Source organism: Oryctolagus cuniculus, chromosome X (genome assembly GCF_051225735.1).
Source record: "Oryctolagus cuniculus isolate XC-2025 breed Fujian yellow rabbit chromosome X, ASM5122573v1, whole genome shotgun sequence".
NCBI classification, from domain to species: Eukaryota; Metazoa; Chordata; class Mammalia; order Lagomorpha; family Leporidae; genus Oryctolagus; species Oryctolagus cuniculus.
Window position 1 is genome coordinate 132,209,788 of NC_142888.1, and position 24,708 is coordinate 132,234,495.

Genomic DNA, 24,708 nt, shown 5'->3' on the forward strand with positions numbered 1-24,708 from the left:
TTCGGGCTGCCTGGGCCTTGCCGTGCTCAGGCGCGGGGTCTCGAGAGGGCCAGAGACGAGAGCGGCGCGTTACAGACTTTAATCTTGCCCAAGCCTCGGGACTATGGGGCGCGTGGAAGGACTGAGGCAAACCGGAGCGTGGGGGGCGTGGGCATGTGCCTCCATCGCACCGGGCTGGCGGCTATGGAATCCGAGTGGCTGGGGTGGCCGTGCTCACTGGGGGCCCTCATCACCCACAAGGAGGGGGGGACTCGGCATTCTCAGGCAGGAGGCACTCCTGGCCCCTTAAGATCCATCTGACGGGGGCTTGGAGTCCTTGGCATCCAGTCTCCATCGGGAGGGGATCCATGCCTGCCAGGCCACGGTGGGGATGGCGTGTCGTTTCTGCCACACCAGCGCCCCGAGCCCGAGCAGGACGAGGATGGTGCACGTGCGCAGGCGGGAGTTGACCAGGGACAAGGGGCAGGCACACACGGTGGAGACGAGGACCAGGAGGAAAGTGGCCAGCGTGAGGAGCAGGCTCATGAAGATGAACAGAAACTCCCTGGGGCGGCTTCGGAGGTTCTCCGTCATCTCCAGCTGAGCGACTCGCTCCAGAGCTTCCAGTCTGGAGATTCGGCTCTTGAAAGTTTCCATGACTTCCTGCAGGCCACAAAAACACAGCTGGTTGGCACAAGGCAGCACAGAACGCGCAGCCACTCAATGGAGCTAGTGGCAGGTGTGTGTGTGTGTGTGTGTGTGTGCGCCCGCGCAAGCAGCACAGCTGCGCTGGCTCTTTTTGGACAGACAGGGAGACTCAGAGCTGCTGTGAGAGGCCAGCATCCCTTATCTCCCGACCCGGAGGACCTGCTCCCCACGGCCATGGGGCTGGCAGAGGGTGGGGTGGCGGGAAGCCAGATACAAGGCGGGCATTCTGTCCCCATCCCAGGTCTTGGAGTCACAGACTCTGGGCTGGGCTCTAGCAACAGCTTTGGACTGTGAGACCTGCACAGCCCAAGTTCCCAAAGCAGCTGAGCTGAATGGTATGGAGGGGAGCCCGGTGGAGGCTGGGCGCTGCCTGCCCTGCAGCAACAGTGTGTGTTGCCCTGGAACTCTCGCGAGGGGGTGGCGGGAGGCTGTGGCTCTGGCCTCAGTCTGGGCTATGGGAAGAGGGGTGCTCCTTCTTCCATCGTTCTCACTGGCCTCAGAGGGCGCCTGCAGCCCAGCCCACATTCTCACCCATATCTCCTTGGCTCTCTCATAGGACAAATAGGCCATTTTCTCTTCAGTGGCGGCCAGGCTCTGCTTGAGGTGGTAAATCTCATCCAGGTGCCCCTGCAGGTGCTCATTCACCTGCTCTTCCAGCACTGCTCGTCTTAGAAACAAAAGAGAAAGCGCTCCTCCCTCAGCACCTTGCCCAGAGCCCGCGCCGACAGGAGCACCCCTCACTAGACTGCGGTGTGATGCCGCTTTCCCCCGCTTGCCCTGGGGCCAGGCATGGGCTGCCCCCTCCTCCGGGGTCTCCTAGGAATCCCCCAAACTCCCATCAGTCTCACACACACACACACACAGACACACAAGCCCATATTCAGGCATATTTTCTATATACTTACTGTTTAGTACGAGTTTTACAAAAAGCAGGTGTAGAAGGGAAGATCTAAACTATCTGTGTCTGCTATGGAATTCCACAAACATGCAGTAGCAGAGTTCAGCATGCGCTTATAGAGGGCCACACAGCGCACGACTCCGTGCATGCGGAATGTAGAAGGGGCCCCTCTGTAGAGCCACAAGCAGATGAGTGGGCGCCAGGGCCTGGGGCCAGGGTTTCTTCTGGGAACGGTAAACATCTTGTGGGGTTAGATAATGGTGCTGGTTGAAGCAGGACAAAAAAAGTTGGATTGTGGAAATGATTGCACAACTCAGTAAATTTAATAAAGATCAGTGAAATGCAGTTAATGTTGAGCACATTGTGACATGTAAATTATACCTCAACAGAGTTGTGAAAAAAAAACACAAGCAAAACATCATCACTTATTGTGCATAGAAATATATGACTAATGAAATTATTTTTAAAAATGTGTGAAAAAGGGGCCAGCGCTGTGCTGTAGCAGGTAAAACTGTCACCTGCAGTGCCGGTATCCCATATGGGCACCAGTTCAAGTCCCGGCTGCTCCACTTCTGATTCAGCTCTCTGCTATGGCCTGGGAAAGCAGTGGAAGATGGCCCAAGTCCTTGGGTCCCTGCACCCACGTGGGAGACCTGGAGGAAGCTCCTGGCTCCTGGCTTCAGATCGGCGCAGCTCCGGCTGTTGCAGCCAATTGGGGAGTGAACCAGCGAATGGAAGACCGCTCTCTCTCTGCCTCTCCTTCTCTGTGTGACTCTAACTTTCAAATAAATAAATAAATATTTTAAAATGTATGAAAAATATAAGCACCCAAGTGAAGACAGTGAGGTGGACAGGGATGAGGTTAGGGAGCGGTAAACAGTTTCAGCTGAATCTTCTACAGTCTTATTTCTTTAAAAAATAGAAGCTATGGCAAATGTGAAGCTTCGGGACAGCTGGGGCTTCGAGTGTTTCATCACCTACACACTCTTTTGCACATCCATATTTGGGGACAGTGAAGGACAGGTCAGAAGGACAGGGGCCAGGCTGGGGGGGGGGCTCTGGCACCATCATTTAGGGCAATGGTCAGACACGTTTGACACCAGCTGGCGGGAGGCGGGGCACTGCAAAAGAGGGAAGGCACCCAAGAGCCCTGGAGCCCACAGAATGGCAGGGGAGCCCAGGAGGAGGGTGCAACGTGGGTGGTACTCACACAGAGACAGGGAGGACAAGCCAGGGCCTCCCTTCAGTCCTGCTCCCAGGATTTGCTTGACAAAGCTGTGGAGAGGTCCCCTACTTAGCTAATAAGCTCACCGCTTATTTGTGGAAAAGCAACACATGAAAAGCCACTTCCTAATAGCAATGCATGAATTGTGTCCTTTGTCTCTGCCCTGAGTCCCTGTCGAGAAGTGGGCCTGGGCTACTGCTCACAGACACAGGGAGGCAGCAGGGGGTCCAGGACGCAAACAGACTCTTTGATACTCTTTCCATTAACACAAAGGACCTGGCCCCCGAGAATGTTCACCACATGGACTCTGCCCACGTGCATATTCATGACAATGCTCCTCATGCAGTCAAAGAATAGGTTGTGCACCAATCCAAGAATATGTGACTGTATTCCTGAATAGATTATTGAGTAAGAAGATGTTCATCTGGGCCGGCACTGTGGCAAAGCGGGTAAAGCCGCCACCTGCAGTGTTGGCATCCCATATGGGTGCTGGTTTGAGTCCTGGCTGCTCCACTTCCGATCCAGCTCTCTGCTACGGCTTGGGAAGCAGTGGAGGATGGCCCAAGTGATTGGGCCCCTGCACCCGCATGGGAGACCAGGAGGAAGCTCCTGGCTCCTGGCTTCGGATCGGTGCAGCTCCAGTCATTGTGACCATTTGGGGAGTGAGCCAGTGGCTAGAGGACCTCTATCTATTTATCTATCTATCTATCTGTCTATCTGTCTATCTGTCTATCTATCTCTGCCTCTCCTTCTCTAACACTTTCAAATAAATAAATCTTAAAAAGAAGATGTTCATCAATGATATTTTCATAAAGACATTCCTCAGCCTCCCCTCCTCTCCACCCCCAGGTCCTTTCCCTCCAACATGACTGACTCCTCCCTCTCTCTCACTTCTTTGATCAAGGACCGCTGTCTGTCCAATACCTCTAGCCAAAGAGGCAAATGGAACACTCTGGAAAATGTTTATTTGTCGACTAAAACATCCCCAAATATCCAAATATCCCCAAGCTGTTAAGATCACCCTCTCCCATACAGCTTGTCCTAAACTTAACTGTTTTTTCAAAGGAGTAAATTCTTTTTCTTAAAGGGAGATTTTGATTGAGTTCCAAGCTCCAGGTTTTGACCTGGTCCAGTGCCAGTTGTTGCAGGCATTTAGGGAGTCACAGAGTAAGGGAGGGAGGGAGAAAGAGAGAGAGATTGGAAATCTTCCATCTGCTGGTTCACACCACAAATGGCCGCAAAGAGCCAGGGCTGGGCCAAGCTGAAACCAAGAGTCAGGGACTCCATGCAGGTCTCCCATGTGGGTGGCAGGGACCCAGGTACTTGAGACATTATCTACAGCCTCCCTGGTGTATTAGCAGGAAGCTGGATTGGAAGCAGACGTGGAACTTGATCCCAGGCACTGCGATATGGGATGTAGGTGTCCCAAGGAGCAGCTGAACCCACTGCACCACAACACCGGCCCTGGCGGTGTATTCTTGATCACCTCTGAGAACTGGCTTTCAGCAAGTTAAGCTAGAACATAACGTAACGGCCGGCAACCTAGAAGAGAAGTGAAGACGGAGGCGTGAGCACAGCAGGGCTCGAGGAGCACAGGTGTGGGCAGGTATCCTGAGATGGGCGAGCTCACCTGAACACACGTGCAAGTGGGAGCACCAGGGAGTAGCGTCGAGCCACCCAAGGAAAAGCCCAAGTGACAGGAAACCGCCAGAACAGTGGGGCCGCCTGGGAGTCAAGGTTAGCAAATGTTTGAGGGTAGAATGGTGAACAGTATCAAATATAACTGGACAGTCAAGCAAAGTAAGGGGGGCAGAGTGACAACTGACTGTCGAGATGAAATCCATTCAGGAACTTGGGGTGACCAAGCCCTGTGGAGTGGGAGACAGGAGTTGGAAAGAACTCCACAAAAGTCTGACTGGGAAGGGAAGACCATGTTTAATCATAGAAAGAAAGACTCCAAGAAACCACCTAGGATGGCAGACATACGACAGAGAGACTGCACTTCCAAAGTCCCCAAAGAGGGTGACAGGGAATGAAAGCTGTGACCCAAAGAAAGACACATATTCTGGGTGGAGGTGATGAGGGGTGCTGGGAAACTGCCTCCCCCTACTTCCTCCTTGAAGTCAGAGAGGTTGAAGGTGAAAACCACAGGGTCCAGGGAAGAACACGAGGCCAAGAGGAAACTTGTAGATGCAAGGGAAATGATTCAGTGCACTGGTTCTGAGTCAAGTTGCCCCAGATTTAAGTCTCCTCTCTGGCACCTGCTTGAACATGTCATTTAGCCTGCGCTCCAGAGAATTAACAAAACAGCAGTAACGATAACACCATCAACCCATTGTGTTTGTTTTCGGTATTAAGCAGATAGTACATGTAGAGCACTGACTTGCTGAGTGGCAAGATGGACAGGTGGTCCCCCTAGGGAGAGGGTATAAACTGTGGAAAAGGCCTAGGCTGAGGCACACACACACATATGAAGGTCAAGTGGAAGAGGATAAACCAGCAAGAGCCTGAGAGGAAAGCCAGGGGACAGTGGTGCCACAGAAGCTCAGGATGAGCAACGTTCATTTATTTTTAAAGACTGATTTATTTACTTGGAAGGCAGAGTTACTGAGACAGAGAGAGTGAGAGAGAGAGAGAGAGAGAGAGAGAGAGAGATCTTCCATCCGTTGGTTCACTCCCCAAGTGGCAGCAGTGGCCAGGGCTGTGCCAGGCTGAAGCCAGGAGCCTGGAACTCCACCCAGGTCTCCCATGCAGGTGCAGAGGCCCAAGCACTTGGGCCATCTTCCACTGCTTTCTCAGGTGCATTAACAGAGAGCTGGATCAGAAGTGAAGCAGCCAGGACTTGAACCAGTGCCCATGTGGGATGCTAGTATTTCAGGTGGCAGCTTTACTTGGTACACTACAACACCAGCCCCAGTGTTTTTGTTTTATTTTTAAAGGAAGGATCAACAGTTTGGAAAACTCTGGCGAGGTTAAGTGTATTCCTAACATGGATGCCTTCCACAGTCTGTGCCAGAGTCAAGGAAGGGGTGGAGCATAGGAAGCAGAGAACAATGGCTGGAGGTGGACAAGAATCTTGAAACAGTTCTTTTGGTTGCCTTTTTTTTAAGATTTACTTATTTATTTGAAAGTCAGAGTTACACACAAAGAGAAGGAGACTCAGAGAGAGAGAGAGAGGTCTTCCATTTGCTGGTTCACTCCCCAATTGGCTGCAATGCCTGGAGCTGCACCAATCCGAAGCCAGAAGCCAGGAACTTCCTCTGGGTCTCCCATGCGGGTGCAGGGGTCCAAGCACTTGGGCCAGCTTCTGCTGCTGTCTCAGGCCATAGCAGAGACTGGATCAGAGGTGGAGCAGCCAGGACTTGAACTGGTGCCCATATGGGATGCTGGCACTGCAGGCAGCGGCCTAACCCACTATGCCACAATGCCGGCCCCATTTTGGTTGTTTTAACTTAAAAAAATATTTTAAAATGTATTTGTTTATTTGAGAGAGGCAGACACAGAGAAAGCTCCCATCTGCTGGTTCATTCCCTAAATGCCTGCAACAATTGACTCTGGCCCAGGCCAAAGCCAGAAGCCTAGAAGGTCTCCCACAAGGGTGACAGGGATCCAATTACATGAGCCATCACCACTGCCTTTCAGGTACACATTAGCAGGAGACTGGAGCTGGGTGTAGAGCCCAGGTACTCCCAATGTGGGACAGGGTGTCTTAGCCAGCATCCTAATCACTAGGCCAAATACCTGTCCCATAGAACGATTTCTTGATTTTTTTTTTTTTTTTTGGTAAGAGGGAAGATGTAGAGGGGCTGGCATTGTGGCATGGGCTTAAGAGCAGATTAGACCCAGGCAAATAGTTTCCTTGACTCTGAAGCTGATGGTTCAGAAGCAAATATTCAGAATGAAGACAAAAGGCTGGAAAATACAGCCAGCAAGCCAGGAGAAATGGAGATAGAATGAGAAGATCTAACATCATGCAACTGGAGTCTTAGAAGGGGCGAGATAATAGAGCAGAAGCAATATTTGAAAAGATTCCAATCCTTGGATCTTCAGCGGAGAACTTCCTAAAGTAATTAAAGACATCAAGCCACAAATCCAAAGAGTTGTGCAAACCCCACTCAGGATGAATGGAAAGATCACACTTGGCATAACCATAGCAAAACCACTAACCACCAAAATGAAAGAAAATCTCTACAGGAACTAGAGGAAGTAAGGCAGATAATGCTCAAAGAAGTGGCAAAGAAGCCTGGCAGCACCTTTTCAACAGGCACAAAGGAAATCAGAAGGGAATGTTTCTTTCAAAATGTTTATTGCAAAGAAGTAAGTACTAACCTAGAATTCTATACCCAGCAAAATTACGCTTTAGAAATAAAAGGGAATGTATGGCATATAGGAGGCAATCAGGTAACACTAACTGGATATTGAATAGTAAAGAATTGTTCTCAAAACATTTATGTGTGGCATTTAGGTTGTATTGACAAAAAGATCCTGATTTCAGATCCACACTGAAATATTTACAGATGAACTGATAGGATACCTGCCTTTTGCCTCAATAAAACAGGAAAGAGAGGGACCAGTTCAGACAGCAGCTCAGACCCTAGGCAAGGCCTCCTCAGAGATCCAAAGACACAGGGTGCTTTGAGCTGCAGGGGCTGACATCCTGGAAGAAATGAGCCTTCCACGGGGGCCTCTGAGGGCACCTTGAGGGCAGTTAGTCCAATACTGGATATCCAGGGCCGAGAGCTCCCAGAGTCACAGTGAAGCCTCTGCTATTCAAATCTTGTCTTGAAGCAAATCATTCCAGAGCATTCCTAGCAAAGAGGAACTAGAATCTGTATGCTCCAAGGACCTGACATACAGGAGGGAAAGCAAAGCACAGAGACTCGTCGTGGTCACTTGAGGGTAATTTTGGTCTGATGGGAACTTAGATCCAATATATACATGATCTGTGAACACAGCCAGAAATACAAAGCAAGGACAAAGTTTTTGCCCACTTGGTACTTGAGCAGTTTCTTTTAAAATTTAATTAACCTGTTTTATTGGGGGGAAATTCATATCACAAAAAATTCTCCATTTAAAAGTGAACAAGTGGACAGCGCCACGGCTCACTAGGCTAATCCTCCACCTGCAGCGCCAGCACCCCGGGTTCTAGTCCCAGTTGGGGCGCCGGATTCTGTCCAGGTTGCTTCTCTTCCAGTCCAGCTCTCTGCTGTGGCCCAGGAAGGCAGTGGAGGATGGCCCAAGTGCTTGGGCCCTGCACCCGCATGGGAGACCGGGAGGAAGCACCTGGCTCCTGGCTTCGGATCGACACAGCGCACCGGCCACAACACACTGGCTGTAGCGGCCATTTGGGGATGAACCAACGGAAAAAGGAAAACCTTTCTCTCTGTCTCTGTCTGTCTAACTCTGCCTGTCAAAAAAAAAAAAAGTGGATGAGTAGAACTTAGCATATTCACAATGTGGTACAGCCACCACTACTTAGTACCCAGACACTTTCATCAAGCCAAAAGAAAACCCTGCAGAGATTAAGCAGCAGCTCCCTAATCTCCTGTCCCCCAGCCCCTGACAAAGAGCGAGCTGCTGTGTGACTTGAGCAGCTTCTTGTCTCAGAACCTCTGCCAGCAGATTGTGAAGGAGACATGGAAGAAGACTGTCAGCTAAGTGGAGGTGGGCCTACAAAGCTTCTGGAAAACAACAAGGAACCCAAGTAATGAGGTGGGTGGAGGAATCATAATGCTAGTGGAGAAGAGAAGGGGGCAAAGATAAGGAACTCAACAGGTGTTGCCTGAGAGAAAGAAGAGGAAGGCAGGATCAGGTCAAGAACTTGGCCAAAGCCTTCAGCTCCTCAACCTGGGGGACTCCATTGCTGAATTCATCAAGAACCATTAACAATTTTCTTTTCCAATCTCTCAGGACTTAGTTTGCAGATAGGAAGCAGAAAAAAGTTACGAATTCAGTTTCATGAGCATCTACTAGGGGCTCAAACACAAGAATTGATTAAGTTAATTATCCAAACAGTTCCACCAGTAAGAGGATCAATATTCCCTCCAGTTTCCATATGTGGAAACTGAGAATTACAAACTGGAGACCCATTGTCTAAGGCCATTCAGGAAACACCTTGGAGAGAGGAGGCTGGGCCGGCCCTCAATCCAAAATCAACCCTTCTGGTCTTGCCCTGATATTCTCAAGACACCGCAGATGTGGTCTTGGCACATGTTGGGGATGGGGTGGCAGGCCCAGAGGGAGACCTAGGTCGGCTTGGGGGAGGAATAAAGCACTGGGATTCATCCAGGAAGCAGGCACTCACAGAACAGCCATCATATACCAAAAAGTTTTTGGCAGTGACTCAAACAAGGTAGCTGCCCTGAATGGTCTAACATTTTTATGAGAACAAGACAATGCAAATGAATATGTGCACAATGGAGATCACTTTAGGTGGTGAGTAGTGCCAGGAAAGAGAAAGTAGGGAAGGGAGGGATAGAGTGGCTGAGGATCTCAATAAGCACATTAGAGGGAGCGCAACATCACTGGTCATCAGAGATGTGGCCATCACGTTGCAGGCACTAGTTTCACGGAGCTAGGACAGTGCTTCTCAACTGTTGATGAACTGCCCCTCAAAGGACATCTGACAATGACTGGAGACAGCTCTGGTTGTCACAGACCAAAGGTAGGACATGGTAGGCTAACAAATACCCCCCCCAAAGGATAACCATGTCCTAATCCCAGGAAACTGTGAATGTTAGTTTATACGGCAAAGAAAGGATTTCCCACAAGTGATCAGGTAAAGGGTACAGAATTGTAGAGATTATTCTGGATTACCCTTGTCGGGGCTAAATGCAATCACCGGTGTGCTAGTTTCAGCCTCCACCTGCGGCGTCAGCATCCTATATGGGCTCCGGTTTGTGTTCCAGCTGCTCCTCTTCCAATCTGGCTCTCTGCTTATGGACTAGGAAGGCAGCAGAAGATGGCCCAAGTCCTTGGGCCCCTGCACCCACGTGGGAGACCCAGAAGAAGCTCCTGGCTCCTGGCTTCAGCTCAGCCAGCTCTGGCCACTGTGGCCATTTGAGGTGTAAACCAGCAGATGGAAGATCTTTCTGTCTGTCTCTCCCTCTGTTTGTAGCTCTGCCTCTCAAATAATTTTTAAAAAGAAAAAAAATTGTCTATTAAAAATAAATGCAATCACACATGTATTTCTTTTTTTAAAAGATTTATTTATTTATTTGAAAGTCAGAGTTGCAGAGAGAAGGAGAGACAGAGACCGAGAGGGAGATCTTCCATCAGCTGGTTCACTCCTCAGATGGCTGAAGCAGCCAGGACTAGGTCAGGTCAAAGCCAAGAGCCAGAAGCCTCATCTGGGTCTCCCACATGGACATGGGGGCCCAAGGACTTGGGCCACCCTCTGTTGCTTTCCCAGGCCATTAGTAGGGAACTGGATAGGAAGTGGAGCAGCTGGGACCCAAACTACTGCCTATATCTGGAGGCTGGCATTGCAGATAGCAACTTAACCTGCTACACCACAGTGCTAGCCCCAATCGCATGTATTCTTATGAGAGGGGGTGGGGGGGGGTGGAGACTAGACACACAGAGGGAAGACCATGTTTAGACAGAGCAAAGAGAGAGTTGAGGATGCTGGCCTTGAATATTGAAATGATGGGGCCTGCATCATGGGGGAACAGGTTAAGCACTGCCTGTGATGCCAGCATTCTGTATGTGCTCTGGTTGGAGTCCAGGCTGCTCCACTTCCTATCCAGCTCCCTGCTAATGCACATGGGAAAACAGCTGAACATGATCCTAGTGGTTGAGTCCCTACCACTCATATGAGAGACACTGATGGAGTTCCAGGCTCCTGGCTTGGACTGGCCCAGCCCCAGCTACCATGGCCATTTGGGGAATGAACCAGCAAATGGAAGATCTTTCTCTTTCTGTCTCTTCCCCTCTTTGTAATTTTGTCTACCAAATAAATACATAAATCTTTTAAAAAGAGGCCAGCACTGTGGCATATTGGGTAAAGCCGCCACCTGCTGTGCCGGCATCCCACATGGGCGTTGGTTCAAATCTTGGCTGCTCCACTGCTGATCCAGCTCTCTGCTGTGGCCTGGGAAGGCAGTAGAAGATGGCCCATGCTTGGGCCCCTGCACCCGCATGGGTGACCTGGAAGAAGCTCCTGGTTCCTGGCTTTGGTCTGGCCCAGCTCTGGCTGATGTGGCCATTTGGGGAGTGAACCAGCAGATGAAAGACTCTCTCTCTCTCTCTCTCTCTCTCTCTCTCTCCCTCTCCCTCTCCCTCTCCTTCTCCTTCTCTCTGTGTGTAACTCTGCCTTTCAAATAAATAAATAAATCTTTACAAAAAAATTATTAGAGGGGCCGCCACTGTGGCATGGCTAGTTATGCCACTGCTTGCAGTGCCAGCATCTCATTTGGTCACCAGTTCGAATCCTGGTTACTCCACTTCTGATGCAGCTCCCTGCTAATGTCCTGGGAAAGCAGCAGAAGGAGAAAGCCACAGGAGGAGGATTAACCAAATGAACCATGGCCCCGGCCCCAACAAATATTTTTTTAAAAAATCCTTATTAATGTGTATAAGTTTTTTTAAAAAAAGATTGGAATGATCGTGGCCACAAACTAAGAGTCTCCCTGTGACACTGATTTCAGATTTCTGGCCTGAAGAACTGTGAAAGACTACATTTCTGCTATTTGCAGCCACCAAGTTGAGTATCTCTTGCTATGGCAGCAACAGGAAATGAATGTAGGGTGCTACTGGCATCCAGTGGGTAGAGACCAGGGCCACGGCTACTCCTCCTCCAATGCGCAGGAAGTCCCCACCACAGACAATCATTTAGTTTAAAATGTCTATAGTGCTCAGGTTAAGAAAATGTGGGTTAGGGTGACAGAATTTTAGAGTTTAAGTTCACCAAGTTGTGGCTGAACCTGAAAGGCTGAAATCTGCAGGACTGACCACACTGAACACTGGAAAGTGTGGGCAGCAACTGGACGTTTCATACCAACTCTGGGCAAACAGCCTATCAGATTCTTTAGCACTGAAGCATACACTTAGCCTAGTATGCAACAATTCCACACAGGAAAGCGTATGTTTAGAGAAAGACTCGTGCAAGAGTGTTCACAGCTGCTTCTTTCACAATAGCTCCAATTGGAGCGGACTCATGGGTAAGTAACTTTCGGTTCTTGAGTGAGCCCTGCACGCATTCTGAAACTTGGATGAATCTCCAAACAAGTACACTGAGTGGAAGAAGCAAAGACAGGAAGAGTACATGAGGGAACTTTCTGGAGAGAAGAGCTCTTTACTGGGATCTTACTTGCCCAGCTGTATGGCTCTGGTAAAAGCTCATTATATCGTATAGCCACGCTTACAAGGAATTTCACTGTAAGCAAACGCGCCTCAATAAAAATGTTCACAGAACAGTAAGTGGAGAGGTCATGATGGAGCACAGTAGTTTGGGCAGACCATTCAAGGAGAGATGAGAGAAGAGCCCAAGGCCAAGGTGAATTCAGGAGTGTCCAGGGGCTGCGGGAACAAAGGGCCAGAGGCCCCGCAGCCTTACCAGCAGCTGGGGGTCCGGGAGCCAGGGGCGGCAGGGCGGGCTCCTTCGGGACTGTGAGGGGAATGTTCTCTGGGCCTCGCTGGCTCCTGGCGCTGCATCCTGAGCCCTCGTGTTCCATGGCCTCCTCCTGACGCACACGGCCGTCCAGAGCCCCCTTCTCCGGAGGCACCAGTGCTTCTGGAGTCGGGGCCCACCTGGCTGCAGCATGACTGCGTGTCAGTCCTGCTCAGTACCTCTGCCACAGCCCTGTTTCCACGTGATGTTTTCTAAATGACATTCCCAGGTACTGGGAGCTAGGACTCCCAACAGTTTGGGGCTGATATGGTTTGAATATGCCCACCAAAACATGTTGAAATTTAAACCCCACTGTGGACTATAAGAGGTGGGACGAGATGGAACTGTTAAGAGGTGATTCTGCAGCCCACCTAAAAGTAACTCAAATTCTACATATGTGGGTACTTCAAAAAGTTCATGGATGGGGCAGGTGTAATTTAGTCAGCATTTAGGACATGGCTTAAGATGCGTGCATCCCACACCAGGGTTCCCGGGTTTCATTCCTAGCTCTGGCTCCTGACTCGTCTCCTCCTATGCAGACCCTGGGAGGCAGCCATGACAGCTGAAGTAATTGGGTTCCTGTCACCCACATGGGAGACCTAGATTGAGTTCCTAGCTCCCAGGTTTGGCCTGGCTCAGTCCCAGCCCCCCAGCATTTCTGGAGTAAACTGGCAAACTGGGAAGCTCGCTCGCTCCCTCCCTCCCTCCCTCCCTCCCTCCGTCAAATAAATAAATATTAAAAAGAAAGTCCATGGATAAACGTCAGTGCTGGATGCAGACTGTGGCGGTACGGTTTGCTCTAAAGTTCATTCTTGGTTGCTTTTTACCAGCCATGGAGAGTGACTTATCTACGCCACTATGGGCATCACAAGGACAGGTTCGGCCACGAGTTCCTGGAGGTTGAGTTCCGACCCAACAGGAAAGTGAGATATGCCAACAGTAACAAATTACAAAAATTACGTCACGATTAGAAAAGAGGCTTAGGTACAGAGAAGGGAGATGGAGGAGCTGAAGAGAATAATTGATGATGGTGAAATGACCAAAGAAGATGTTGCTTTGCAGCCCCCTGCTGACTGAGTGGGCTGGCAGGGGCTTAAAGTTGTCATTGGAGAGGAACACATTTCTTTTACAACATCGAAACCTGGTTCCCTTATTGATATCAATCAATCCGAGGATCCAGAAGGCTTGCAAGTATCTTATCCTGTCCAGGACTTGAAGCCTTGGTGTTCATTCTTATCAGACTACACTTCAAGATTAAACCAATCCAGATTGAACATGAGGGGGTAGGAGCAGTTGTTTTTAATTACCATTTTCAGGAAATTTTGTGTATGTCAGGGTAATTTTTTATTTTTTTATTTTTAAAGATTTATTTATTCACTTGAAAGGCAGAGTTACAGAGAGGCAGAGGTAGAGAGAAAGAGAGAGGTCTTCCATTTGCTGGTTCACTCCCCAAGTTGCCACAATGGCTGGAGCTGAGATAGATGAACCGAAGCCAGGAGTTTCCTCTGGGTTCCCCCACACGGTTGCAGGACTTGGGCCATCTTCTATTGCTTTCCCACACCATAGCAGAGAGTTGGATCAGAAGTGCAGCAGCCGGGATTCAAACTAGTGCCCATATGGGATGCCGGCACTGCAGGCAGCGGCTTTACCCATTAAGCCACAGTGCTAACCCCAGTATAATATTTTTTATAAATGACAAACTATTGCCTAATAAACATATAATTAAAAAAGGAAGCTCATGGAAGACTGAACTAAAAAAGTTTATTTTGATCTAAAAATTTGGAAACCCATATAAACAAGCAGTCTTCAAAAAGTTCATGAAGGGGGCCTGCGCTGTGGCATAGCGAGTAAAGCCACTGCCTGCAGTGCCGGCATCCTATATGGGGGCCAGTTTGAGTCCTGGCTGCTCCATTTCCCATCCAGCTCTCTGCTGTGGCCTGGGAAAGCAGTGGAGGATGGCCCAAGTCCTTGGGTCCCTGCACCCCTGTGGGAGACCAGGAGGAGGCTCCTGGCTCCTGACTTCAGACTGGCAGAGCTCTGGCTGCTGTAGTCATCTGGGGAGTAAAGTAGTGGATGGAAGACCTTTCTCTCTCTCTCTCTCTCTCTCTCTCTCTCTCTCTCTGCCTCTGCCTCTCCATAACTCTGCCTTTCAAATAAATAAATAAATAAATAAATCTTTTTTTAAAAAAGTTCAAGAAGGGCCGGCACCATGGCTCACTTGGCTAATCCTCCGCCTGCAGCGCCGGCACCCCGGGTTCTAGTCCCGGTTGGGGTGCCAGATTCTGTCCCAGTTGCTCCTCTTCCAGGACAGCTCTCTGCTGTGGCCCGGGAGTGCAGTGGAGGATGGCCCAAGTCCTTGGGCCCTGCACCCACATGGGAGAGACCAGGAGAAGCACCTGGCTCCTGGCTTCGGATCAGCGCAGCGCGCAGGCCGCAGCAGCCATTTGTGGAGTGAACCAACAGAAAAAGGAAGACCTCTCTCTCTGTCTCTCTCTCTCACTGTCTAACTCTGCCTGTCAAAAAAAAAAAAAAAGTTCATGAAGATGTACATTATGGGACTGGCGCTGTGGTGCAGTGAGTAAAGCCACCACCTGCAATGCCAGCCTCCCATATGGGCACCGGTTCAAGTCCTGGCTGCTCCACTTCTGATCCATCTCCATGGTAATGCAACTGGGAAAGCATCAGAAATTGGCCCAATTGCTTGGGCCCCTGCCACCCATGTGGGAGACCTAGATGGAGTTCCTGGCTCCTGGCTTTGGTCTGGCCCAGCCCTTACTGTTGTGGCCATTTGGGCAATGAACCAGCGGATGGAAGACCTCTCTCTCTCTCTCTCTCTCTTTCTCTCTCTCTCACCCACCCCCATGACTCTGTCTTTCAGATAAATAAACCTCAAAAAAATAGAGAGGATGGGACTGGCGCTGTGGTATAGTGGGTTGGGCCACTGCTTTCAGTGCCACCATCCCATATAGGTGCTGGTTTGTGCCCTGACTGCTCCACTTCCAAACCAGCTCCTTGCTAGTGTGCCTGGAAAAGTAGTGGAGCATCGTTCAAGTGCTTGGGTCCCTGCAGCCATGTGGGAGACCCCAAATAAGCTCCTGGCTCCCACCTGGCCCGGTCATAGCCTTTGTGGCCATTTGGGAAGTGAACCAGTGGATGAAGAACTCTCTCCCTCTCTTTTTCTCTGTAACTCTGCCTTTCAAATAAATAAAATAAATCTTTAGGAGAAGTGCATAGTATGAAAAAAAAGTAGGGCTAGATTTCACAACTTTTTGTACCCGAATACAATTGCCTGTTAATTCCATTTCCATGAACTTACTTTTTTTTTTTTAATTTTATTCACTTATCTGAAAGGCAGAGCCACAGAGAGAGGGAGAGACAGAGAGAGGTCTTCCATCCACTGGTTCACCCCCAAAATGGCCGCAATGGCTGGAGCCAGGCTGATCTAAAGCCAGGAGCCAGGAGCCTCTTCTGGGTCCTCCATGTGGGTGCAGAGGCCCAAGCATCCGGGCCACCCCCACACAGCTCCCCCAGGTCATCAGCAGGGAGCCAGGCTAGAGGAGGAGGAGGAGCCAGGACGGGAACCGGTGCCCACGTGGGATGCTGGCGCCACAGGCAGAGGCCCAGTCTACACACGCCACAGCACTGGCCCTTCCATGAACTCACTGAAGTATCCGCATACATGTAGACACTAAAAGGACTGCAGAGCTCTCATCTTCATGCACATGGCAGGAGCGTTGGTTCGCCCGCACCACCCTCCCTGGCTGGGCTGTCGGGAGGATTCCTAGATGGTGGCGAGACGGGCCGCATGGCCCTCAGGAAGGATCCCGAGAGGAGTAGGGAGGATCCCTTGAGAGATCAAGTATGCCTCCACTTTTCTCAATCGGTGGGCCCTAGTCTTGCTCTAAGGGGAATAAAAGGAAGCCACTTCAAGGTGGGAAGAAAGCATTCACCAGAAGGCAGTCGTTTTTGACAAGAGTATCCAACACGCCACCTTGTGCCCTGGCTCAGTGAGGCATACAGCTGAGATGGGGCAGGCAGAGCTTCCCAGCAGACAGCGCCAGAACACAGCAGGTTCCTAACTGGGACCAGGTGCTGCAGACTTGTCCTACTGTGGTCAAGGGCAGCTGCTGTCTCACTGCCTTGGCAGAGCCCACCCAGCTGCATCCTTATTCGCCAGCAAGGGGCAAGGCAGGTGCAGGCCCAGCACAGGGCCCAGTGGCTAACAGAAGCATGAACCTGTCCTTCCCACGTGCCCTCACCCTGCCTCTGCAGCCCGCTCCCTCCCACTGTCCCACAGCGGAGGCCCGGGGGTTGTCCCTCACCTGCTCCTAGTCCCCCGCGCCATGGCGTGAGAAAGGCTTGCCTCACCTGCATTTCTCCTCCTGCAGGGACTCCAGGGACAACTGCAGGTCCATCAGATACTTGTGCTTCAGGCTCTGACAGGACACCTGCAGGCTAGAGGGGAGCTGCTTGACTTCTTTCAGCTCTCCCTTGGCTTGGTGCAACAGCAAGTTCCGATGCTGGGCCCCACACCTTGGCTCTGGGAACTTCCCCGGCTGGGAGCCTGCAAGGCAGCTCTCTGCACCATCCTGCAGGCTGGCGGCCAAGCTCTCCTTCCGGTCCTGCGTCGGGGACTCACAGCTGTTGCCCTGCTTGCCCTCTGCCTTCAGCACTGAGTCCTTGGGCCTGTAGCCTTCCTCCAGCTCCCGCAGCTGCTGGTGACACTGACGGAGCCTTCGCTCGATCTGCGCGATGGTGGCAGAGGTGCGCTGGTTCACCTTCTCAAAGGCCTGCCGGATGTGCGGGGCCTGGTGCCGGTCAGCTCTGGACACCAGCTTGAGGTAGCCCATGGTGTTCTCATCCCGACTGGTCTTCTCCACCCGCAGCTGCTCTGCCAGGTAGAGGATGCGGTGCTTGATGCTGTCCTGCAAGTTTCGGGCAAGCTCCCCATTCAAGAGGCTGGACTGACCACTGGGGCCATCCTCGCTGGATGACAGGGACCTGCAGGAAGGCACGCTGGATGGGAGGCTTGTGCTTGGGCTCTTGGCATATTCTGTCTGCAGGGGGAAACAAGAAATCCAAGTAGGTGTTCTGCAAGCTGCAAACACTAGGAGAATCGCACGTGTTCCCTTCGCTCCACAGAAAGCCTTACACATAAACACTGACACACGTGTGCACCATGGGTGCTTTCAAGACAGCACAGCACAGCCTGGGGAAGTGGAGTTCATCTTCCAGACCCCCCCATTTCAGCACTGACTCCTTCCTCTATGGGTGCACCTGACCATGTGCCCCACAGATGGCCAGACTCTCCCCTCCACATCTGCCCAGCCTGTTCTTGGACCTCTCTCCCTATTTTCTCTTCCAAGAATTACCAATCTTGGGTCTCATCTATAAAGAAGTGTTCTTATAAAACAGAGAACACAGGGGCCGATGTTGCAGATGAGGCTGTCGCATGTGACGCCAGCAACCCATATGGACGCCAGTTCATTTCCCAGCTGCTCCAGTTCCCTGCTAATGGCCTGGGAAAAGCAGTGGAAGATGGCCCAAGTACTTGGGCCCCTGCCACTCATGTGGGGGACCTGGATGAAGCTCCTGGCTCCTGGCTTCCACCTGGCTCAGTCCTTCCCATGGCAGCCAACTGGGGAGTGAACCAGCAAATGGAAGACCTTTCTCTCTCCCTCTCTGTAACTCTTTCAAATAAATAAATACATAAATGTTTTTTAAAAATAGAGAACACATGCATTCCCATGAGCCTTTTTGGCTTGCCATATTGTTACTCCCAGGGAGATAGAAGAGTAGGCAGAGAGATCTGCATGCTTATAGGATCATTCATTCAATCATGCATTCAATGCATTTTTCCTGAGCACACACCATGTGGTATGGAAGCCAGCCAGACTCACTCCTGCCTCAGAGGAAAATGCTACTGTAGCACAAAAGACTGTGTTTCTAACATAGTGAGGGACAGCAATGCCTTTGAGACAGAGCCAAGTTCAAATCCAGGCTCCACTACTGAGACCTGAGCAAGTCATAAACCCCTCTGAGGCTCTGTTCACTTAGCTCCAAAGGGAGCTGGGACCCACAGGCAGGGTAGAGGGAAGTCAAGGTACTTGAAGAGAGAAACAGAGGCCAACTAGGTGGAGCCTCTTTCTGTTTCTACTGTGAAAGTATAAGAGTGCTCTCGGGAGCTGACACTGTGGCATAGCAGGTTAAGCCTCTCCTGTGGAGCCGGCATCCCATCCATCCCATCCCATATGGATGCTGGTTTGCATCCTAGCTGCTCCTCTTCCGATCTAGCTCTCTGCTGTGGCCTGGGAAAGCAGTGGAGGATGGCCCAAGTCCTTGGGCCCCTGCACCCACATGGGAGACCTGGAGGAAGCTCCTGGTTCCTGGCCTCAGATCAGCACAGCTTTGGCCATTGCAGCCGTTTGGGGAGTGAACCAGTGGATAGAAGACCTCTCTCTCTCTCTCTCTCTCCCTCCCCCTCTCTCTGTCTGTAACTCTACCTCTCAAATAAATAAAATCTTTAGAAAAAAATCAATAAATGGGTATTCTTAAAAAAAAAGAATGTATAAGTGCCTTCACGATGATGTGCCATTAGAAACTACTTTTTCAGTGGCAACTCAGAAGTGCTTGTTTGGTAATACAAGTAGATAACTTTGTTATGTGTATTTTATTGTATGTAAATTATACCTTGACGTAAAAAATACAATGTGATACCACTACACACTTTGCAAAACTTAGGCGAACAATAATAAATGTTGGCAATGACGTGGAGCAATAGAAACTCTCAATCATGACTGGTTGGGAGAGTAGACGGGTGCCACCGTTTTGGAAAAGCATTTGGTTGTATTCCAAAGTCGAATACATGCATATGGAAGGGCCCAGAAATTGCATCTATAGGCAATATCCCCTGGAGACAGGTACACTAATGTTCCAATAACCATTACTGGAAGCAACTCACCGCTCCATCAAGACTAGAATGTGTAATATATTCAACAATGCACTACTATTCAGCCATGAAAATAAAGAACGGATTCGAAAAAACATTAATGGGGGCTGGCGCTGTGGTGCAGCGGTTTAAAGCCCTGGCTTGCAGTGCCAGCATCCCATATGGACACCGATTCAACTCCCAGCTGCTCTACTTAAGATACAGCTTCCTGCTAATGTGTCCGGGAAAGCAGTGGAAGATGGCTCAAGTCCTTGGGCCCCTGCACCCATGTGGGAGAGCTGGAAGAAACTCCTGCCTCCTGGCTTTGGATTGGCTCAGCTCCAGTTGTTGTGGCCATTTGGGGAGTGAACCAGCTGATGGAAGACCTCTCTCTCTCTCTCTGTGTCTACATCTCTGTAACTCTTTCAAATAAATAAAATAAATCTTGAAAAAACATGAATGAATTTTATAATCATAACACTGGACAAAAAATAAACCAAACAAAAACAAAGCCACGTGATTTCTTTTATATAAATTTCAAGAGCAGGGAATGCTAAATAGTATTACAAACAGATGCCTTCGCATCTGGTAGCAGAGCTACACAAAGGTATGCACATTAGCAGCATACATGTCAGCATGGTGGTTCCCACAAGGGGGAAGAAAGGGGGTGTGGCTGGAGGGAGGGGGACATGTGGAGGCTGGGACACCTGGGCTTAGTAGTGGTTAAATGTGTGCTCACCTTCTCATTAGTCCTTTTTTTAAAAAAAAAAAAATATTTATTTGAGAGGTAGAGTTACAGACAGTGAGAAGGAGAGACAGAGAGAAAGGTCTTCCAACCACTGGCTCACTTTCCAGTTGGCCACGATGGCTGGAGCTCGAAGCCAGGAGCCAGGAGCTTCCTCCGGGTCTCCCACGTGGGTGCAGGGGCCCAGGCACTTGGGCCATCTTCCACTGCTTTCCTAAGCCATAGCAGAGAGCTGGATTGGAAGAGGCGTAGCCAGGACTAGAACCGGCGCCCATATGGGATTCCAGCACCGCAGGTGGAGGATTAACCTACTGCACCACAGAGCTGGCCCTCATTAGTCCTTAAAATACATGTTGATGTGCTGTGGTATAGTGTATAAAGACACTGTTTGCAGTGCCGGCATCCCATATGGGCGCCGGTTCAAGTCCTGGCTGCTCCACTTCTGATCCAGCTCTCTGCTGTGAACTGGGAAAGCAGCAGAAGATGGCCCGAATTCTTGGGCCCCTGCACCCACATGGGGGACCCGGAAGAAGCTCCTGGCTCTTGGCTTCGGATCAGAGCAGCTCCGGCCGCTGTGGCCAACTGGGGAGTGAACCAGTGGATGGAAGACTTCTCTCTCTCTGCCTCTCCTTCTCTCTGTGTGTAACTCTTTCAAAATAAATAAATTTTTTTAAAAAAGAAAGTCATCCTTTAAAAAATACATGTTGATGTTTTCTGCACCTTTGTATACATATGCCAGATTTCAGCATTTTAGAAAGCTTTAAAATGTTCAACAGAGGGGGCGGGCGCCGTGGCTCACTTGGTTAATCCTCCGCCTGTGGTGCCAGCATCCCATATGGGCACCAGGTTCTAGTCCCGGTTGCTCCTCTTCCAGTCCAGCTCTCTGCTGTGGCCCCGGGAAGGCAGTGGAGGATGGCCCAAGTGCTTGGGCCCTGCACCCACACGGGAGACCAGGAGGAAGCACCTGGCTCCTGGCTTCAGATTGGTGCAGCTCCGGCCGTAGCGGCCATTTGGGGGATGAACCAATGGAAGGAAGACCTTTCTCTCTTTCTCTCACTGTCTAACTCTGCCAGTTAAAAAACAAACAAACAAAAAAAACAAAACAAAACAAAAAAAAACAAACCAGAAATGGAGTACATGCCCAGAATGCAGCAAAGGGGCACAAAGAAACCAAAAATTTGAAAAAGCTTGAGAAGGTATAACAAAACTCTAATTACTGTGTCAGAGACAGCAGACAGAATCTCATATTTATTTGTGTTTTTATTTACTATTTGCTAGAGTGTGAGAGTGAGCTCCCATCTGCTGGTTCACTCACCAAGTGCCTGTAATGGCTGGAGTCGGGCTAAGGCTAAAGCTGGGAGCTGGGAACTCAGTCTAGGTCTCCCACGTGTGTGGCAGGAACCAAACTACTTTGCACCATCACCGTTGCCTCCCAGGGTCTGCATTAGCAGGAAACTGGACTCAGGAGCTAGAGGGAGAGATCAAACCCAAGCACTCTGACGTGGAATGTGGGTGTCTTTTTATTTTTATTTTTTTTAAGATTTATTTTATTTGAAAGGCGAAGTTAGAGAAAGAGAGAGAGAGGAAGAGACAGAGAGAGGGGTCTTCCATCTGCTGGATCACTATCCAAATGGCCACAATGACCAGGACTGGGCCAAGCCAAAGCCAGGAGCCAGGAGCTTCTTCTGTATCTCTCATGCTGGTGCAGGGGCCCAAGCACTTGGGCCATCTTCTGCTGCTTTCCTAGGCACATTAGCAGGGAGCTGGATCAGCAGTGCAGTAGCCAGACTCAAACCAGTGCCCATATGGGATGCCCAGGCAGCAGCTTTGACCACTATACCACAGTGCCAGCCCTAGATGTGGGTGTCCTAAGCATCATTTTAACCTCTAAGCCAAATGCCTTCCCCAGGAGCAATATTTTAAGAGATAATCCCTAAGAACTTTCGAGAACTGGTGAAAGACACAAATCCACAAATTCAAGTAGCCCAATACATCCCACGTGGGAAAAACAAAAATAGGTCCACCCAAGAGCTTAAGAGCGGCTGGCGAAAGAATGCCAATTACCTTTAAAACCATGACTTTCAGAATACAAGCTGACTCCTCAACAGCATCGATGAAATGCAGAAGACAGTTGTACAATACCTTCAATATGCTGAGGGAATGACTGTTGGGAAGAAACAAACTGGTCACATTCAAAGGATCAGAACCCAGAATGTCTTCAGACTTTTCAAACAGCGACCACAGGGGCACAATGGAATTTCTTAGGGAAAAGTAATTTTCCAACCTGGAATTCTACACTCAGGTTGTCAACTATCTGTTTAGGCTGAAGACACTTTCAAGGGCCAGCACTGTGACGCAGTGCATTGAGCCACCGCCTGTGATACTGGCACACCATATGAATGCCAGTTCGAGTCTTAGCTGCTGCACTTCAGCTCCCTGGAAAGCAGCAGAAGATGGCCCCTGCACCCACTTGGGAAACCCGGACGAAGCTCCTGGCTCCTGACTTAGGCCTGGCCTAGCCCTGGTGATTGCAGCCATTTGGGGAGTGAACCATCAGATGGAAGACCTCTCCCTCTCTCACTCCCTCTTTCTCCATAACTCTGCCTTTCAAGTAATACATAAATATTTAAAAAGCAGACATCTTCAGACCTGAAAGAAGCCATAGTTTGCCTCCTCTACATTCTTCCTCTGGAAACTACCAGAGAAAGTGTGCCACCAAAATCAGGGAGTACCCCAATGAGAAGGTGCGGATGGGATTTAGCAAGCAGGGAACCCAGGACCAGAGAGAGGCAAAGATAATCTCCAATCTGGCAAAAGGAGATGCCACAGCTGGCATTTGGCGCAGCAGTTAAGCAGCAGTTAAAATGCTCTGTGGGACGCCCACATCCTATATCAGAGTGCCTGAGTTTAAATTCCAGCTCTGCTTCCGATTCTAGCACCCTGCTAATGCACACCCTGGGAGGCAGCGATGATGGCTCAAGTACTCGTGTCCCTGACACCAACCTGGGAGACCTGGATGGAGCGCCAGGTGCCTGCCTTCCACACGGCCCAACCCTGGCTGTTGTGGGCATTTGAGAGTGAACCAGTAGGTGGGAGGCCTGTCTGTATCTCTTTCTCTGTCTCTCAAATAAATAAATGTGTAAATAAAACTTAAAAAAGGAGAGAAAAGACCCAAATCTGTAAAATCAAAGATAGTAATGGAAATGTAACAACTGACACAATAGAAATAAAAAGAATCACCAGAAACTACTACAAAGAGATGTATGCTAACAAATTGGGGAACCTGGAAGAAATGGGTAGATTCCTGGACAAATACAACCTTCCTAAACTGAGCCGTGAAGATATAGAAAATCTAAACAGACCCATAACCATAGAAGAAATTGAATCAGTAATAAATGCACTACCGAAAAAGAAGAGCCCAGGACCGGATGGCTTCACTGCCGAATTTTACCAGGCATTTAGAGAACAACTAACCCCAGTTCTTCTCAAATTATTCCAAACGATTGAAAGAGAGGGAATCCTCCCAAATTCCTTCTATGAAGCCAATATCACCTTAATTCCTAAGCCCGGAAAAGACACAGCAGAGAAAGAAAACTACAGACCTATCTCCCTGATGAACATAGATACAAAAATACTCAATAAAATTCTGGCAAACCGAATCCAACTACACATCAGAAAGATCATTCACCCGGACCAAGTGGGATTTATCCCTGGTATGCAGGGATGGTTCAATATTCGAAAGTCAATCAACGTAATCCAGCACATTAACAATTTGAGACAAAAATCATATGGTTATCTCAATAGATGCAGAGAAAGCATTTGACAAAATACAACACTCCTTCATGATGAAAACCCTAAGCAAATTGGGGTTAGAAGGAACATTCCTCAACACAATTAAGGCAATCTATGATAAACCAAAGGCCAGCATCATATTGAATGGGGAAAAGTTGGAAGCATTTCCATTGAAAACTGGCACCAGACAGGGATGCCCACTCTCACCATTGCTATTCAATATAGTCCTAGAAGTCTTAGCCAGAGCCATCAGGCAAGAAAAAGAAATTAAAGGGATACAAATGGGAAAGGAGGAAGTTAAACTATCCCTGTTTGCAGATGACATGATACTATATATAGAGGACCCAATAAACTCCTATAAGAGGCTACTGAAACTCATAGAAGAGTTTGGTAAAGTAGCAGGATACAAAGTCAACGCTCAGAAATCAACAGCCTTTGTATACACAGACAATGCCAGGGCCGAGGAAGAACTACTAAGATCAATCCCATTCACGATAGCCACAAAAACAATAAAGTACCTTGGAATAAATTTAACCAAGGAGGTCAAAGACCTCTATGATGAAAATTACAAAACACTAAAGAAAGAAATAGAAGACGACACAAAAAAATGGAAAAACCTGCCATGCTCATGGATTGGAAGAATCAATATCATCAAAATGTCCATTCTCCCAAAAGCAATTTACAAGTTCAATGCAATACCAATCAAAATACCAAAGTCATTCTTCAAAGACCTAGAAAAAACGATGCTGAAATTCATATGGAGAAACAGGAGACCCAGAATAGCTAAAGCAATCCTTTACAATAAAAACAAGGCCGGAGGCAT

The 24,708-nt window shown here is 49.4% G+C and overlaps 1 protein-coding gene and 1 pseudogene across 1 annotated transcript; one reads left to right on the forward strand and one right to left on the reverse strand.

Annotated features, from left to right (window-relative positions):
- Positions 1-109: 109 nt before the first annotated feature.
- On the reverse strand, positions 110-22,184 carry TEX28 (testis expressed 28). Its single transcript, XM_017338568.4, has 4 exons — positions 22,158-22,184; positions 16,789-17,477; positions 1,219-1,354; positions 110-642 (listed from the first exon to the last, which is right to left on the reverse strand). Exons 1-4 carry the CDS (start codon positions 22,167-22,169, stop codon positions 286-288), a joined length of 1,194 nt encoding a protein of 397 aa, XP_017194057.3. The 5' UTR covers positions 22,170-22,184; the 3' UTR covers positions 110-285.
- Positions 13,253-16,257, forward strand: LOC103345589 (protein mago nashi homolog pseudogene; annotated as a pseudogene).
- Positions 22,185-24,708: the final 2,524 nt, after the last annotated feature.

Coding starts and splice junctions, on each gene's coding strand:
- TEX28 (XM_017338568.4), bottom strand. Junction 1,355..16,788: donor CTGCAGGAGGAGAAATGCAG/GTGAGGCAAGCC, acceptor TTTGTTTCTAAG/ACGAGCAGTGCTGGAAGAGC. Junction 643..1,218: donor AGAGAGCCAAGGAGATATGG/GTGAGAATGTGG, acceptor TGTGGCCTGCAG/GAAGTCATGGAAACTTTCAA.